Genomic DNA, 17,822 nt, shown 5'->3' on the forward strand with positions numbered 1-17,822 from the left:
TAGATTATGCACGGAGATTACAAATATGCCCCTCAAGCAGATTTAGTGGTGCTGGCAAGTGCTTCCAACCTGCCCCAATACACTAAACCCTGCAGGGAAGTATTCACACCTCCCTGTGACAGGATACCTATTGTCCCAGCTTCCCCTGCTTGAGCTTAGCTCAGCAACAGGAGGGCAGAATCGTGTCTCTGGTCAGCAGCAGCCATGTTCTGCTGCCCGGAGCTAGAAGACTGGTACCGAGAGCACTGATGGCCTCCTGGAGGAGCTTTACAGTGCATGGAATCATACCTCCCACACCATTTACATATGTATGATTCCAAGATGTTTGATACCAAACATGACTGGGTTTGTTACAGCCAGTTTAGAGTTCAGTATTGCATAATGACAAATGGCCACTCTACATATTGTAATGGCTGGTACACTTACAATCCGAAGGTTGTATGGGGTGTCCTACTCATGCATGGGCACCCTCACACTTAGAAACAAGCACCCTGCCTTCAGGATTGAAAGGCCTGCTTTAGGGGTGACTTATAGGTTTTACATGCGGTGACCTCAGAAATAGGGAAACCTATATTTGTCTTAAATGGTACTAGCACTAGCTTACATAGGCTGCAATGCAGGCCTGTAGTTACAGTTTGAGTGGTCTCCCATGGGTGGCACAATACATGCTTCAGCCCATGGGGGGGACCCCTGGTGTATCAATGCCCTGGGTACCTTAGTACCATACACTTGGTACTTGTAAGTGTACACCAGTAGCCAATCTGGGGAGAAAGCACAGCGACTGGGGTCTAGATTAGCAGGATCCCAGTCAGACTAATCAGAAAAAGCATAGCACCAGGCAAAAAGTGGAGGTAACCATAAAAGCAGATCCTACTTTCCTACTGTATTTGGCCTGTCTTTCCAAGTCCTCTTTCTGCTGTTGTCATCTCCACTATAGTCACATTCACTTTCGGGATCTCCAGTGGTATGGTGACAGCCACAGATCTCAGCATTAACACTAGCAAGCAGTGTTGCCTTGTTTATCACCCAATCTCATTCTCTTCTGACGCTGGACGTGACAGGTGCCACCTACTTAGGTTTCTCCCTGGACTTCCTGTGTCTTTAACCTGCTGTATTCCGTTCCTAAGCTTTCTCATCTAGTCCGGTTTGAATTTCAACTTAGTCCATTACCGTTTTGGTTGTAATCTATCCCTTTCCAGCCGTCACTGGGCAGATGTGAGCTATAGAACAGGTCGTCCAGGTGAGAGGGGAGGGAATATGTCTTATTTCTAGGCTATCTTGGACACCCCCCCTCATGAATTCTTTAAATAGAGATCTCATGAATGTTACGTGGCATTAGGTCATTTGCGTTGTATCCTTATTTGAAAAAGAATTAAGATTCTAAATGAAACTTAAGACACGAGACTAAAGTCCAAGCACTAGTATTAAAAAAGGATATTTTTGATCTTGGGCTGAATGGAGGATATTTACATACAAACAATATTCAGCGATTAGCGTCTTCGAAAGGATGTAGCATACAGTATCCCTCTTCCATGCATGCACTTTGCATTCACAAAGAGAAGCTGTCAGTCATGGACATCTACACTTTGTGAATGGTTACTGCCTGCTTTGACAGGTCACTGCTTCATTGGTGGTTTGAAACCAAAATTGCATTCAGACGAGTGATATATGCCATTGCAATTCAGAAGGAAGAGGGGAATGCCCTCTTCAAACCCCCTTGTCCTTCACCTCATAACCAGCTACAAAATGCATTTTGATAATCGTAAGGTAATTTCCAACTCACAATATGTTCTTTGTACTTTGTGACTTTCCTTTTTGTGGCAGCAATGGCTGTTATTGTGCTAAATGCAGGCTTACTGAATGCAAAAAGACTAAGTTCATAAAACCTTTTGTTGCCACTGTGTGATCAAGGTAATCTCCTTGCGCCATCATTGAAAAAATGCATGGCCGTAAAAAAATCTTACATATTTTGAACAAGGAGGGGTCTGTGATTGTGTTTAAAATCCCGACATTACTACATGCTTATAAAGTCACTAACACTTTGTATGGGATCGTTTTATGTTTTAATTTTGTGAATTTTCTTTCAATTTGTGTCTTCTTTCTTTTTTACAGATTTAAGGTGGTTGATGTGTTAACAATGGCATCACAACACCAAAACACAGTCCTTGATCCCGAGAATGAGCGATCTATGCTGGAAGGAGCCCTAACATTTCTTGTAATTCTGTCAAGTCTTCGCTTACACTTAGGTAAAAATCCAGTATGGCTGAAAGATATTGTTGTATCTTCAAGGTAGTGTTCTATTATTTTGAATGTTTCAATATAACTGCTCCTGCACAATGCGACTGCTCACAAATTGCTTTGCACCATTTTTTGTGAGAGAATTTTAAATGTTTCTCTCCTGCTGCTAAGAAGACCAATTGTTCCAATGCGATAACAATAATCACATTTAAAATCATAATAAAATTAGATATATAAATTAAAAGATAAATGCATAATTAAAACCAGTATAATACAAATATAATAACACTATAGAAACTTTATCATAAAGTATACTAATTGATTCTTTTCACCTAATGCAAGGATGGGCAGTGTTTTTACTTTTTTTGTTATCTTGTCTAATCCTCTACATAGTCAACAGGTATCCTGCAAACACTACACACTGGCTAGTGTCTCTTTTTAAAATTTTCAAGGCCTTTCTATCATTCTGGTTTCAGAATTACGACACAGTGGACTAAGGTACAAAATTCCTGTTACATTGATCTGCTGGGCAAAAGAATAAAACATGCTCAATTGTTTCATTCCCTTCAGATCAAGACACACATTGCTTGGCACAGGAACTCGATGTACACCCCCATCTGGCTGTAAAAGAAGAGGGAGTGAAGGACCCATATCTAAACTTCTAGTAAAGTTTCCTAGCAGTTACCGGCTCAATTTCATCCAAAAACTGCTCCAGCTCGTAACTGTCTTTCTGTTAGAGAAATGGCATAGTTCGGGATCCTACATTTAGATTGACTCTATAGCAAACTCGACTTTTTACTCTTTTTACTATCTTTTAAAAAGAAAATACGTAGTAAATCAGAAAAAATGCAAGAAAAGACCTGAATATATTAATTTGTCATAAAATATCAGAAACCTGGCAAATGAGCAAAAGCTTCCTCTGTTTAAACACTGATGGTAAATAGGAAGATATAATGCAGCAAATCAGAGGGTTAGACAATGATTGTAAAAATATGCCCTGGGCGACATTGTGCAAATTTTTACTCGCACAGAAATGGTAATAAAATACTTTTCCTCGGTCTTATAAAATGTACAAAATTACACGGTATACATAGTACAGTGATCTGACAGATTATCACAAGGTCATGTAATCAATTGTCTTGGACCAGTCATTAATAGTAGGAAAGGTTATCAGTCAATGGAATGTGTTCAGCCTGAATCTTGCCTAAAAGAATCTGTCTAGCATTTTGTAGAAAAAAAGGATATGGTTGAATATCATAAGTAACCAACGTCATTTAATTGTTGAGAACACTGGGTTTTGTAAGCTCAATGGAAAGTCCAAGGTTCTCAAACATGGAAAAACAAGCCTGTTTCAGAGCTTTTCTGCTGGTTAGCGTCAGTTTATCAAAGGAACTGAAATATTCTCGGTGCCCTAGCTCATAACAAAGGTTTTTAATATAGTTCAGCCAAGGGATTTGTAATAGTCTGTCATTGACAGCTGTTGTAACTATGAGAAAAGCAAACCTCACGGGCATATCAATTGACCTATGTACATATGAATTACCCATTCCCATTTTATCAGGGCTTTTATCTGTCAGAGCCACACGATATTATGTGTGGAATCCTGGAGACTGTACTCTAGACATTGGCTCACACCACCATTACCCAGGTCTTGTAGTAGTTCTGCACAAGGTCTGTAACATTGTCTGATATATCATAACAAGAAACCCAATACAAATTTTACTCATTAGCCAACAGACCACAATAGAAAATAGAAATGAAGAAATATTTTTTGTTTCATTGGTTGGTTTTATCTCAAGACACTATTAACCAATTCTAACGTACCTTACTTCTACTTGGGTGTTAGTGATGTTACTAACCCAAGGCTCATAAAACACAAGTACTATTCCACTCCCCACAGTTACGCTTACCTTGGAATTTGCAGGTGTACATATATGACCATTTGAGGTATGTCATTCCAGATCTGTCCCATCTCAAAAGAGAAACCATTTTCTTGAGGAATCAAAATCTCTGGCTTGTGACGTAGCATTCAAATAAGTAAACAAATGCACCAGTGACAGATGAAGGCTTCCCCATCTTCCTTTGACATAATACCATGACGCATCGTATTCAGCGCTCAGAAATCTCTCTCCTCTACCTGTAAAAGTAGCTTATAAAGAAAATTAATACCTTTCCCCCTGATATAAAGGAGTGTATATTCCGAATGTAACTTCAATTGCGTCTAATGTTAATACCTGTCTTTAGTAGACCTCATATAACGATCTGTACAGATGGGCAAGAAGCACATTTCATACACTGGCATACACACATGTATTAAGATGAACTTTCTTCCTAGATTGCTTTATGTAGCTCAAACATCACCTGTTTTTTTTGGGAAAAAGACCTGAGGGAAATTCAATAGAAATTGTTGGCCTTTGTGTGAAATAATATCTCTCTTAGGATAGCGAAGACAACCTCTGTTTACCAAGATACAAGGCAAGTTTGGAAATGGCGAATTTGCGGTGATACATTACGACGGCTCACCTTCAATCAGCACTGGAGTGGGTGGCTGTACAGGGTGTATAACTGTGGATGAAGGTTTTAACAGGACTGGTCAAAAACCTCTTGTTCTAACATGTGAGCTGTAGATCATGCTGTGCATAGCCTGCCATCTAGTGTTGGGTCTGGATGTTTGCACTTTGTTTTTGTTAGAAGAAGTATTTTCCAGTCAGAAGGTAGGTGACTCTTTCGGTGACAGTGCGCATGGGCATTGACTCTATTGTTAGATTGTTTGCCGTAGAGGGTGATAATGGAGTACGTAAGATTAGTGAGAGATGTCCCATGTATATATGTATTTAAGTTAGATGTAACTAAAACATTTTTTCCGCCATTGTGTTCGGATGTCAATTGCTACGCTCCGGTTCGGCACCGTTTCTCGGGTTTCCTTCGATGCGCAGTCCACTACAGTCAACAGTATTGTTTCTCGATCGCGTTTCCCGTTCTCTGCGTATCTTGTCGGCAAAGACCTGCAATCGGAAGACTTGTAGAGGGCCATTGGGCCTACTCGCACTGGACTCGCCAGCACTCGATAATAGAACAGACCCCATACAAGCTCTGTCCCGGGTGTGCGCTAAGTTTCTGCGCACCGACTTGCACGAAGTGTGCAACCTCTGTCTATCCCCGGAACACGATGAAAAACACTGCAACGTGTGTAGATCGTTTAGATCTAAAAAGACGCTTTGGGCTCAACTTCACGAAATGCATCACCCAAGCAGCTCCACTCGGATCTCTTCGGAGAGGACTCCGACCATGAGCAATCCCACACACAGGAAGCCGAAGTAGAGGAAGAACACATCTCCGTGTCTGAAACCGGCTCTGACGTGAAAGACCAAGTATTACCGGGTCAACGTATTGTTAGTTCTGAGACTTCCTTCCCCAACCACTTGTTACACAAAAAGGCTCAGGTCCTTCCTCTGCTCTCGGGCCAAGGTCGGCACTGACAAAAAGCTTCGAACGCCCCGCCCTCGGGCCGGGCACCAAAGCACAAAGGAAAACCTTCCGGTTTGAGCCTGAGTCGGCCCCATACCGGTGTCGAGCCGAAATATTCGGTGCCGAAGCGTGTCGTGGTAACCATTCCACCGTTGTCAAAGAGTAAATCTTGGGAGCCGAAAATCTCGACTTTGAAAAAGGCAGCCAAAGATACGACTTTTTCAAAAGAGTATCGGTCCGACATTCCATATTTGGATCCGAACCAGAAAAAACTGATAATCAATCCAGACACTAAATCAATCAATCAGAGTACTTGTAAAATGCGCTACTTACCCGTGAAGGTCTTAAGGCGCTGAGGGAAGGGGGTGCCGCTACTGCTCAAAGAGCCAGGTCTTGAGGAGTCTTCTGAAGGTGAGTAGGTCTTGGGTCTGCCGTAGGTGGGTAGGGAGGGTGTTATTGGCGGCGAGGTAGGAGAAGGATCTGCCGCCGGAGGTTGTTCGTTGGATGCGGAGGACAGCGGCGAGGGCAAGACGAGCATAGCTGGCAGGTGGGGGTGTAGAAGCAGAGTCTGCTGTCCAGGTAGGCTGGTCCAGCGTTGTGCTTTATGTGCATGGGTGAGGAGCTTGAAGGTGATCCTCTTGTCGACGGGGAGCCAGTGTAGAACTCTCAGGTGGGGGGTGATGTGGCTGCGGCGGGGGACGTTGACCATCAGTCAGGCGGAGGAGTTTTGGATGCGTTGTAGTCATCGTAGGTGTTTGGCTGGGATTCCTGCATAGAGTGTGTTGCCTTAGCCCAGTCTGCTGCTGACGAGGGCCTGTGTTACCGTTCTTCTTGTTTTGGTCGAGATCCACTTGTAGATCCTGTGGAGGGTGTTCTAGCAGGAGGAGGAGACGGCGTTGACCTGTTTAGACATGGAGAGGGAGGAGTCGAGGATGAATCCTAGGTTGGGTGCATGGTCGGTGGGTGTTGGTGCTGTTCCCAGTGTGGTCGGCCGCCAGGAGTCGTCCCAGGCAGAGGGGGTGGGTCCGAGGATGAGTACCTCCGTCTTGTCAGAGTTAAGCTTCAAACGGCTGTTGCTCATCCAGTCGGCAATGGCCTTCATTCCCTCTTGGAGGTTGGTTTTGGCGGTGTGTGGGTCCTTGGTGAGGGAGAGGATGAGCTGGGTGTCGTCGGTGTAGGAGATGATGTTAAGGTCATGTTGGCGGGCCACTTGTGCGAGGGGGGCCATGTAGACGTTGAACAGCGTCGGGCACAGGTCTGACGGAGATCCTGAGTGGATGGAGTTCATGACCTTGTGTGTCTCGTCGTCGTTGACCTTGGTCCAGAAGGTCAGGCGGTTGGCGCTGGTGGTGTTCACAGGGGGAGGTGGGGTCTGACGTAGCCGGGCAGTCATGGTGTTGAAGCTGTCATGGATGTCAGCGAACTTGCGGTGGAAGAAGATGGCTAGTGAGTTGCACAGTTCTTGTGAGGGCTGTACGTCGTTGGCGCTGGGGTTGGCGAGTTCCTTTACGATGCTGGAGAGCTCTTTGCTGTTGTGTGCTTTGTTATCCAGGCGGTCTTTGAAGGAGGATCTCTTGGCTAATCTGATGTGGTGGTGATGTCTGCGGGTGGCGTCCTTGTGGGCTGTGTGGTTGCCCGGAGTGCGTTCGTGTAGCCATATCTTCTCCAGTTTCCGGCATGTGCGTTTGGAGGTCTGCAACTCGTTGGTGAACCAGGTGGCTCTTTTGCTGTCGTGGTTGTTGGAGCATATCTTGAGTGGGGCGAGGGTGTTGGCGCAGTTGTCGATTCACTGTCTGAGGTTGCAGGCGGCGGTGTCTGGGTTGGTGGGGTCGGTGGGTGGGTTTTGGGCGAGGGTGGTGATCAGCTGGTCTTCGGTGACTTTGCTCCAGCAGCAGCGAGGTAGCTGTTGGGTGCCGTGGTGCGTGGTTGGTTTCTTGAAGGTGAAATGGATGCAGCGGTGGTCGGTCCAGTGGAGTTAGGTGGTGTGGTTGAAGGCGACGTGGGTGCCTGTGGAGAAGACGGGGTCCAGCGTGTGGCCGGCGGCGTGGGTGGGTGCGGTGACGAGTTGTCTGAGGCCGAGGTTGCCGATCAGGGTGGTGGATTTGGTGTCGTTGTTGTTCTCGAGGTGGAAATTCAGGTCCCCGAGGAGGATGATGTCCATGGAGGCGAGTGCGTGGGTGCTGGCGAGGTCGGCGATGGAGTCGCTGAACTGAGCCCGAGGTCCGGGGGGTCTGTAGATAAGTGTTCCTCTGAGGGTGGTGTTGGGGTCGGTGTGGATCCGGAAGTGCAGGTGTTCGGCCGTGTTGAGGGTCGTCTGCGTGGGTGTCGACCTTGAGGGTGAACTTGTGGACGATGGCTATTCCTCCTCCGATTCCGTTGGTGCGATCTCTGCGGGTGATCTTGTCACCGTCCGGGATGGCTATGGCGATGTCGGGCGCCGAGGAGTCGTTCCACCAGGTCTCGGTAAGGAAGGCCACGTCTGAGGTGGAGGTGTCGAGCAGATCCCAGAGCTCGACGGCGTGTTTGCATGCGGAGAGGGTGTTGAGGAGTATGCAGCAGAGGTGGTTGGGTCCAGTCCTAGGAGATTTGGTGGTACTGTCGTCGCAGGTGAAGCAGCAGGTGTGGCAGGAGAAAGGTCCGTGAGTCCATTTCGGGGCGGCTTGGAAGCAGGTGTGGTTTTGGCCGGCGTTGAGTGCGTAGAGGGTGCTGGCGTCGTAGCAGAGTCTGGTGTTGTGGCGTTCGCGGGATCCAGGGGTTCTGGCGCTGGGCGTGGTGAAGGCGCAGACGGGCTTGATTTTGCCGTGCGGCCTCCATAAGAGGGGGAGAGGGAGGGAGGAGCAGCTGGGAGGCGGGAGCGGGGTGGCCAATTGGAAGCAGGGGGGCAGGGACGCTGCTGGAGGAGTGGGAAGCAGCTGGCAGCCGTGTGGTGGCGTATGAAGCGACCTGCCTGCGAGCAGGGTCAGAGGTCGCTCCTTCTCCTCTGCGCAGTCTCCTTATGAGGGGGAGAGGGGAGGAGGGAGGAGCAGCTGGGAGGCGGAAGTGGGGTAGCCAATGGGAAGCAGGGGGGGTGGGGCCGCAGGGACGCAGCAGCGGGAGGAGAGGGAACGGCAGGGAAAAAAGGAGGGGGCTGCAGAGAACAGGCATGAAGCAGCTGACGGCCGTGTGGTGGCGTGGGGAGCGACCTACCTGCAAGCAGGGTCAGAGGTCACTGGGGATATCCATGCCAAATTGCCAGAAAAAAAGGAAAATGGGCCTGCTGGAGGATTCCCACATTCCTCTAAAAAAGAAAAATATGGGTACTAATCCTTCTCCACCTTACATTCCACCTTCTTCACCCACTGATCCCATTGTACTCATCACACCCACAAATTCACTACCACCACTATCACCTGACACACAGGATGAAAGGGATGGGGATCAGTATGGGCCACAAGATACTGATCCATGGGATCATTATGACACTGACCCAGAAACGAATAATGACCCTGATGTATATCCCTTCAGACCCTCACCACCCGACGACAACATAGGATACATTGAGCTACTTAACAGGGCTGCTCATATCATGGGGTGGAGCTGTATAAGGAGGCTTTAGAAGAGGATTTCTTATTTGAAACCCTAAGTTCCTCTCAGAAAGTTACTCATACTCTGCCAATGCTTAAAGGGATGCTTAAGCATACAGTCAAGAATCTTTAAGGATCCTATGAGGGCAAGGATCATTACACCCAGGTTGGAGAAAAATATAAACCTACACCTACTGACCCCACCTATATCAAGGGTCAGCTGCCTTTAGAGACTCTGGTAGTTTCCAATGCTCGCAAGAGAGCTAACTCACAGACCACAGGTAAGGCCCCTCCTCCTGATAAGGAGTCCAAATTAATTGATGCCTCGGGCAAAACGGTAGCGTCGCAAGCAGCCAATCATTGGCGTACTACTAATGCTCAAGCTTTGTGAGCTCGCTACGATAGGACTCATTATAATGAGTTAGAGAAGCTAATGCAATTTCTGCCTGATGAGCATAAATCAAAGGCTAATGACCTTATTCAGGAGGGTAAATTAATCACAGTTACCTCCATCAGGTATGCCTTAGACGCAGCAGGTACAGCAACTCGCGCTGTAAATACCAGTGTACTGCTACGCAGGCATGCTTGGTTGAGAATTTCAGGATTTAAACCTGAGGTGCAAGCCTCTATTCTCAACCAACCATTTAACAAGGAACACCTCTTTGGCCCAGCATTTGACACTTCATCGGAAAAAATGAAGAAAGACACTGTGGTCGCCAAGTACAGGTGGGCTTTGTGGTTACCTTCAAACAGGGTTGGCTCCAAGAATATATCCACAGAGACTCCCTCCTCCTCTTATAAGGGCAACAACTAATCGCCCTCACCAAGAGGCTATTTTAGAGGTGGGTTTCAAAGAAACAACTGTATGGGCAGAGGCAACTCAACACACACTTCCACCGCAAACAGCAAGCAGTGACTTCCTTCTGCTACCCCGAGCATTCCACTTCTGTCGGGGAACATCTCTCCCAATTTCTACCTGTCTGGAATACTATCACCTCAGACAAATTGGTTCTACAAATTATCCAATATGGTTACTGCCTGGAACTTACAGACACTCCCCCAAACATTCTTCCAAGATTACATGCAATGTCACAGGAACATCTTACCCTTTTAAAAAAAGAAGTTCTCTCCCTGTTAGAAAAAAGGAGCAATAGAACCAGTCCCATCAAAACATCAAGGGAACGGAGTACCCTCCCTGTACTTCTTAATTCCCAAGACGGACGGCTCTCTCAAGCCTATACTAGACCTCAGAGAACTAAACCTATATATTCAATCGTACCACTGTCACATGGCCCCTCTCCAACAAGTTCTCCTGCTCCTTCAACAAGGCGAATTTCTGTCCACTGTGGACTTAAAAGACGCCTATTTCCATATCCAAATACATCCTGCTCATCGCAAATTCGCTAGGTTCATAGTAGCAGGGCAGCATTATCAGTTCAAGGTGCTCCCATTTGGAGTAACTACCACACCCCGAGTTTTCACCAAGTGTTTAGCAGTAGTCGCAGCTCATCTTCGAAGACAACACATTCACGTCTTCCCATATCTGGACGACTGGCTCATAAAAGCGAGCTCGCAAGAAAGTTTTCTCCTTCACACTCCCAAAACAGTGCTATTGCTCCTTGATCTTGGATTCACAGTGAACCTGTCCAAGTCTCATCTACAGCTATAAAATTCACAGGTGTATCTGGGAGCCACAATAGATGCTCAAAGGGCTTTGGCCTATGCCAATCCAGCCAGAATCTGCAACGTGCAGACTCTACTCTGCCAGTTCCAGCCTCAACTTTCATTGCCAGCTCAACTGTTTATGCAGCTACTAGGGATGATGGTGTCTTGCATACTAATAGTCCCTTACGCAAGACTTTACAGACGCCCCCTTCAGGAGTGCTTATCACGTCAATGGAACCAAGCTCAGGGTCTGTTATCGGATCTAGTGTTGGTGGACGGCAGCACCCATCGCTCTCTGCAGGGGTGGAATACCCAAAACCTTTCAAAAGGGCGGCCCTTCATCGACCCAGTTCTACAGATAATGCTAACAGAAGAGGCATCGCTCACTGGTTGGTGAGCTCATTTCCAGACTCATACAATTCAGGGCAAGTGGAGCCTGCAGCAAAAGCAGCTTCACATAAATCATCTAGAGCTGCTAGCGATTTTTCTAGCGCTCAAAGGGTTCCAAGTTCATCTAGTAGGCAAAGCTGTCCTGATCCGTACAGACATGACAGCAATGTACTACATACAAACACAGGGGGACACACACTCTCCAGCTATCACAGCTGGCACAAATCATCTGGAGATGGGCCATATATCACAGAACGTTTCTCCTTGCAGAACACCTTCCGGGAGTAACCAAACCGATTACAGATCTGGTCTGTCGTCAAAGACAACAGATTCACGAATGGGAACTCCAACCTTAAGTTCTCCTCCCATTCTTCCATATGTGGGAATTTCCAGACATGGATCTGTTCACCTAAACGCAAAATGCCCAAACTTCGCATCCAGACACACCCATTGTCCAAGGGCAATGCACTATGGATGAATTGGTCAGGGACATTTGCCTATGCTTTTCTGCCTCTCTCACTCTTTCCATCAGTGGTTCAGAAGCTCAGACAGGCGTCCCTGACATTAATCCTAGTTGCTCCCACATGGGCTCAACAACCCTGGTTCACAGCCCTGTTGGAGCTCTCAGTAGTTCCTCACCAAAAACTTCACCTCTCTCCCAACCTGCTCACTCAAAGCCATGGAGAGATAAGAAATCCAGATCCCAGCCATCTCAACCTTGCTATCTGGCACCTGAAATCTTAGAGTTTGGCTATCTTAATCTTCCGCCAGACTGCATGAACATTATCAGAGAGGCTAGACGTCCTACCACAAGAGCATGCTATGCAGCAAAGTGGAAGCGATTTGTGATATACTGTAATAATAATCAAATAGATCCACTGAACGCTTCAGTTCAAACATCATTTGCTATTTACTACATCTGCAGCGCTCCAATTTATCGTACACTTCCATACGCTTACATCTTGCTGCAGTAGCTGCATACCTTCAGAACAGACAACAGCTGTCTCTTTTTAGAGTGCCTGTCATTAAAGCATTTATGGAGGGACTTAAAAAATCATTCCTCCAAGACTTCCATCTGCTCCAGTGTGGAATCTCAACATTGTCCTCACCGGGCTATTGGGGCCACCCTTTGAGCCATTGCTTAAATGTGAAATACAATTTCTCACTCGGAAGTTAGCTTTACTCCTAGCGATCACATCTCTGAGGAGAGTGGGTGAGCTTCATGCACTAACCATAAAAGAACCATTCTTACAAATACACCAAAACAAAGTAGTTCTTCGGACAAACCATAAATTTCTACCAAAGGTACTTTCTGCCTCTAATATCAACCAATCTGTTGAGTTGCCTGTGTTCTTCCCTCAACCAGATTCTGTGGCAAAACGTGCTTTACACACTTTAGATGTGATCAAAGCAATTCTTTCTTATATATAAAGGACAAAACCTTTCCATAAGACAAAACAACTATTTATCACTTTTGCTCCACCACTTAAAGGCAATCCTATATCAAAATTGGGCATTACAAGGTGGATATTCAAGTCCATTCAAATATGCTATGCAAAAGCAAAAAGAACACTAACAATTCCCCCTCATCCGCACTCCACACGCAAACAAGGGGCTTCAATGGCATTCTTAGGAAATATACCCATAGATGATATGGCCTAGTCACTTGTGAGTCTTGTGATGCCATCATCTGTGCACTGTGTAGTGTACTGAAAAATAAAAAAAATACAATTGTTCCTGTGACTGCGAAAAAGTTTAGAGTTAATAAAAAAAAAAGATTGCTTAGTTTACCTTACTATTGACCTGACTTAAGTTTTTTGAGACACACCTGTATCTCCTCTCTCACCACAGACAAATCACAAGTGAAATTGACATTTCATGTGATAAAAATTATTCAGCCAGTAAGCGTACTTTTGACTGATGGTTATAGGTTGCTTATGTAGCTGACAAAAGGAACGAGTAAATGTTTTGCAGAGGGAAAAAAATCAAGTTTTTTGCAGGGGGCAGAATCCAGACCTAGTATGAGCAGGAGTATTGAGGTACTTTTACGTTTACATGTAATTTCTGTACTAAGTTTTTTAACTCCATCGTGAACTCCACATTAACATTTTTCAAAAGAACCTATATGGATTTTTAGTTAAATATAAACATCAGCGATACAAAATTTCATGAATGGTCAGTTTAACCAGAAGGGAGAGACAATCAATGCACAAACAATAGTTATAATGTCTTGCACTGATGATATAATTTTGTACATAGACTAGAGAATCCAGCTAAAGTGCTCCTACCATGGGCCTTGTAGCTTTTTGTGCTTCGCGCTGCATTCTCTTTTTTTGGAACATGTTATTAATATTTTAATTAGAGAACAGTATATATATAGACCGCACATGATCACATTTGAACTCTTCCCAGGGACACGCGTCTGTTTCTACAGATATTTAAACATAGTAATGATGCAGCCACACCCCACTGCTTTTGTGGTACCATTGTATTGAGCCAGACCTCAGCAGCGTGTGAAACCACCTTTAAAAATGTGGATTATGCCATTCCTCCAATGTTGCCGTATTTACCCCCTCTTACTCAGACATTCTCTACCCGCATTGACTTGCTTTTCAGCTAGCTTGCATTAGTCCATGCCCTCCTTCCAGCTTGTCAACTGGGGTTGTATTTTCACTCCCCTTTTTCTGACAATGGTCCTCTTTGCTACTGTTAGGTCGAGGTTTACAAGTAGTTTTGCATGTTTTGATGGACCTCCATTCCTCTATACATTGAATAGCAGCAACAGTACATTATAAGGGGGCATGACCTCCTCCCATTCTTCCTCCTCCTCCTGGTCACCTATTTTCCTCTCTGTCACTTCTTGTCTTCACCATGGGATTTGGGAGGTTGTTGGTTATTTTTATATATATCACTAGGATATACTTTTTAGAAGAAGCTCCATGAGTTCCCTGTGATTGTTATCGCTGCAACATGAGTTGCTGGTGCATGTCTGACCAAATTGTACCTATAAACAAGCATTTATTTCCTCACGTTGGTACTCTCATTGCATCAAAGCTAAATGAACTGGTGCGTCACATTTCCAGAGGTCACGCTTTTTACTGATCCCTATGTAATGCTATTAAAGGAACCCCTTCAACTCTTCCACCTCTGCTAGTGCATTAAGGTCTCATAGTGGCATTCGATTATGCTTGTGGTGTCTCTGCCACCTGGGTGCCCAAGAGCTGCAGTTCCGTTTGTGGTCTTGCATTTCCTGAGGATCAGAAAATACTGCAAGAAGCCTGCAGCTTCAGGCTTTGAAATTCACTTACAATACCAATTATAACCTAGGTCACAAGCAATCTTCTCTTAAACTGTTTAGAAATGATATCCCTCACGTTGCAATCAATTACAACTACCTCCCCTCTTTTAATGATTATGGGGTAGGGGGTATATCAATCTCGTGCCCAACTTAAAAATGCCCGTCCCTTTTACACAGACAGATGTGAAACCATATACCACTGTGAGAAAAAAGTGTGTGGAAGCGAGATGGCACCTCACAGGCGCACCACCAAGGGGGCACCTGGCAGGTACTCACCAGGATAGCCCTATTATCATCATTGGTGCCATCAAGCTCAAAGAAAAGTGTCCAAGTGAAAACAAATATGTGTTTTCGAGAGCAAGTGCAGTGGGAAAAACAAAACACACAAAATAGTGTCACACAACATAAAACATACGCATACAACACGGACACACAAACTTTATTCCTGTTCGTTCGTGCTGATTGCATAGATTAAAAAAGTGAGTCTGGCTACTACTTATGCAGCCATATTCTACTTGCCGACATGTTTACTTGCCATAGTGTTCGTCTGGCAATTTCTTAAGGGCATACAGTTTTTTAAGCCACTGCTTTGGACACCTGGGCTTCACAACCTCTAACATCAGCTGTCTCTCATACCGGCCGAGAGGTACTAAAAACACGTATAGACTAACTCCTTCTGTGAGTTGTCTGTCGTCCCCTTCGTATTCTTAACGATAGTGGGAGACCAGCCGGCATCCACTCGACCCGTCTGCCGGCTGGTATGAGAGACAGCTGCCGTTAGAAGTTGTGAAGCCCAGGTGTCCACAGCAGTGGCTTAAAAAACTGTATGCCCTGAAGAAATTGCCAGACGAACAATATGGCAATGAAACATGTCCGAGACTCGGGATAAAGGCTGAAAGATCCGAATCAGAGCCTGAATATCCCGAACCCGCTGTTCGGGAGGATAAACCCGAAACCGCGGCGAGTCGAGAACAGCTCCGATGAAGAGGAGCTTCTGAGAGGACACAAGTGTGACTTCGGCAAATTGATGGAGAACCCCAGCAGGTGCAGGAGGTCGGCCGTAGTCTGGAGGTGGCTGACGACTGTCAGGGGCGAGCCTGCCTTCAACAACCAGTCGTCGAGGTAGGGGAAGACTGAAACCCCTAACCTGCACAGATGAGCTGCGACTACTGCCATCACCTTCGTGAACACCCACGGGGCGCTGGTAAGGTCGAAGGTCAGGTTGACGCTGTGGCTTCTGGGGCTGATGACCTCCTGCATCCTTCTGTTGCATCATGCCTGGTGGCGGATGCTAACTCTGCCGTGGGACCTGAAGTTTGTGGGCCCAGCATCAGGGCAACCTGTCCGACCACGTCCTGATCTCGGAGGGCACTGCGAGACAGTTGCAGTGGTGGCTCACGGACCGCGATTGGGTCAGCGGCAGACCCCTCTCCCTACCCCAACCGGAGCATGTTGTTGTGACGGAAGCGTCCCTCCAAGGTTGTGGGGGCCACATTCGAGAGGTGGGGATCCGAGGCCTCTGGTCTCTGGCGGAGTCCCGGCTCCTTATCAACCTTCTGGAGCTGCGGGCAATTCGTCTTGCACTGAAGGCATTCCTTCCCTCTGTCCGGGGGAGTGTAGTGAAGGTGTTCACGGACAACACCACCGCCCTGTGGTACTCCAACAAACAGGGCGGGGTGGGGTTGTGGACCCTCTGCCAGGAGGCTCTGCACCTCTCTCAGAGGCTGGAACATCAGAGCGTAACCCTGGTGGTTCAACACCTGGCAAGTTCACTGAACGCCAGGGCGGACAAACTCAGCCGCAGGTGCGTGATGGATCACGAATGGCATCTGAACTCGGACGTGGCGCAAGGTCTCTTTCTGCAGTGGGGAGAGCCTTGGTTAGATCTATTCGCCACCGAAGAGAACCCGCAATGTCATCAGTTCTGCGCATTGGAATTTCCAAGGCGGCACTCGCTCGGAGATGCTTTTCGTCGCGAGTGGAGTTGCGGTCTGTTATACGTAGTTCCACCTATACCACTTCTGCCCAGGGTGCTGACGAAGATCAAGCGCGACTGGGCCCAAGTCATCCTTGTGGCTCAGGACTGGGCATGAAGGTACTGGTATCCCGAGCTACCCAGCATGTCTCTCGATCCCCCGATTCGTCTGCCTCTTCAGGAGGACCTTCTGTCGCAGCAGCAGGGGACGGTCCTTCACCCGAACCTTTCCAGTCTCCACCTCCATGCGTGGAGATTGAGCGGCGACAGTTGAGGCCATTTGACTTGCCTCCTGAAGTCTGCAATGTAATTCTGGCAGCCAGGCGTCCCTCCATGAAGTCGGTATACGCCTGCAGCTGGAACAAATTTGTGGCATGGTGCACAGCAAAGGCTGTGGATCCTCTCTCTGCACCCCTTTCTGAGGTTCTCCTCTTTCTTCTTTCTCTTGCCCAGCAGGGCTCTGCTCTGGGCACTATCAAGGGCTATCTTTCTGCCCTTTCCGCCTTCTTAAGACTACCTGATCAGCCTTCTTTGTTCAAGTCCTCAATTGTAAATAGGTTCTTGAAGGGCATCACTCATATGTTTCCCCCTGTTCCTTTCATGATGCCTCAGTGGGTCTTGAACCTAGTTCTGACTTGCGCTCCCTTTTGAGCCGCTTCATAACTGTACTCTTCGTCTTCTCACCCTTAAGACAGCTTTCTATTTTGCCATCACCTCTGCCAGGAGAGTGAGCTCCAGGCTCTTTCATCTAAGCCTCCCCTCCTTTCCGTCCATCTGGACAAAGTTGTGTCTTCCGGACGCGACCCTCTTTCCTGCCCAAGGTAGTCACGGCCTTCCACATCGGGCAGTCCACCATCTTTCCGCCTCCGCACCCGTCAAAAGAGGAAGAGCATCTCCACCGTCTGGACCCAAAACGTGCGCTTTCATACTATCTGGATCGCACACGCCAGTTCTGGGTGGATGACCAACTCTATGTTGGTTATGTGGGCGCCAAGAAGGGACGGGCGGTGCACAACCATCTCTCGTGGGTCGTCTTGTGCATCAAGGCATGCTATTTTTTGGCTAAAAAGGAGCCTCCTGTTGAGCTGAGGTCCCATTCCACTCGGGCCACGGCGGCTACTACTGCCCTGGGCCGGAGAGTCCCCTTGCTGGACATCTGTCAGGCACTACGTGGCCTCGCTGCACACGCTCGCAAGACACTACTGCCTGGACAGGCAAGTCCGGA

The 17,822-nt window shown here is 47.0% G+C and overlaps 1 protein-coding gene across 7 annotated transcripts in view; it reads left to right on the plus strand.

Annotated features, from left to right (window-relative positions):
- Positions 1-17,822, plus strand: part of UBR3 (ubiquitin protein ligase E3 component n-recognin 3) — a 2,118,328-nt gene that overhangs the window by 937,822 nt on the left and 1,162,684 nt on the right. For all 7 annotated transcript variants that reach the window (XM_086956098.1, XM_086956102.1, XM_086956099.1 and 4 more), the window contains exon 16: positions 2,113-2,246. In XM_086956098.1, coding sequence (XP_086812224.1) covers positions 2,113-2,246 — 134 coding nt within the window. The remainder of the gene's footprint in view (positions 1-2,112; positions 2,247-17,822) is intronic.

Source organism: Lissotriton vulgaris, chromosome 2_1, assembly GCF_964263255.1.
Source record: "Lissotriton vulgaris chromosome 2_1, aLisVul1.2, whole genome shotgun sequence".
Lineage (NCBI taxonomy): Eukaryota > Metazoa > Chordata > Amphibia > Caudata > Salamandridae > Lissotriton > Lissotriton vulgaris.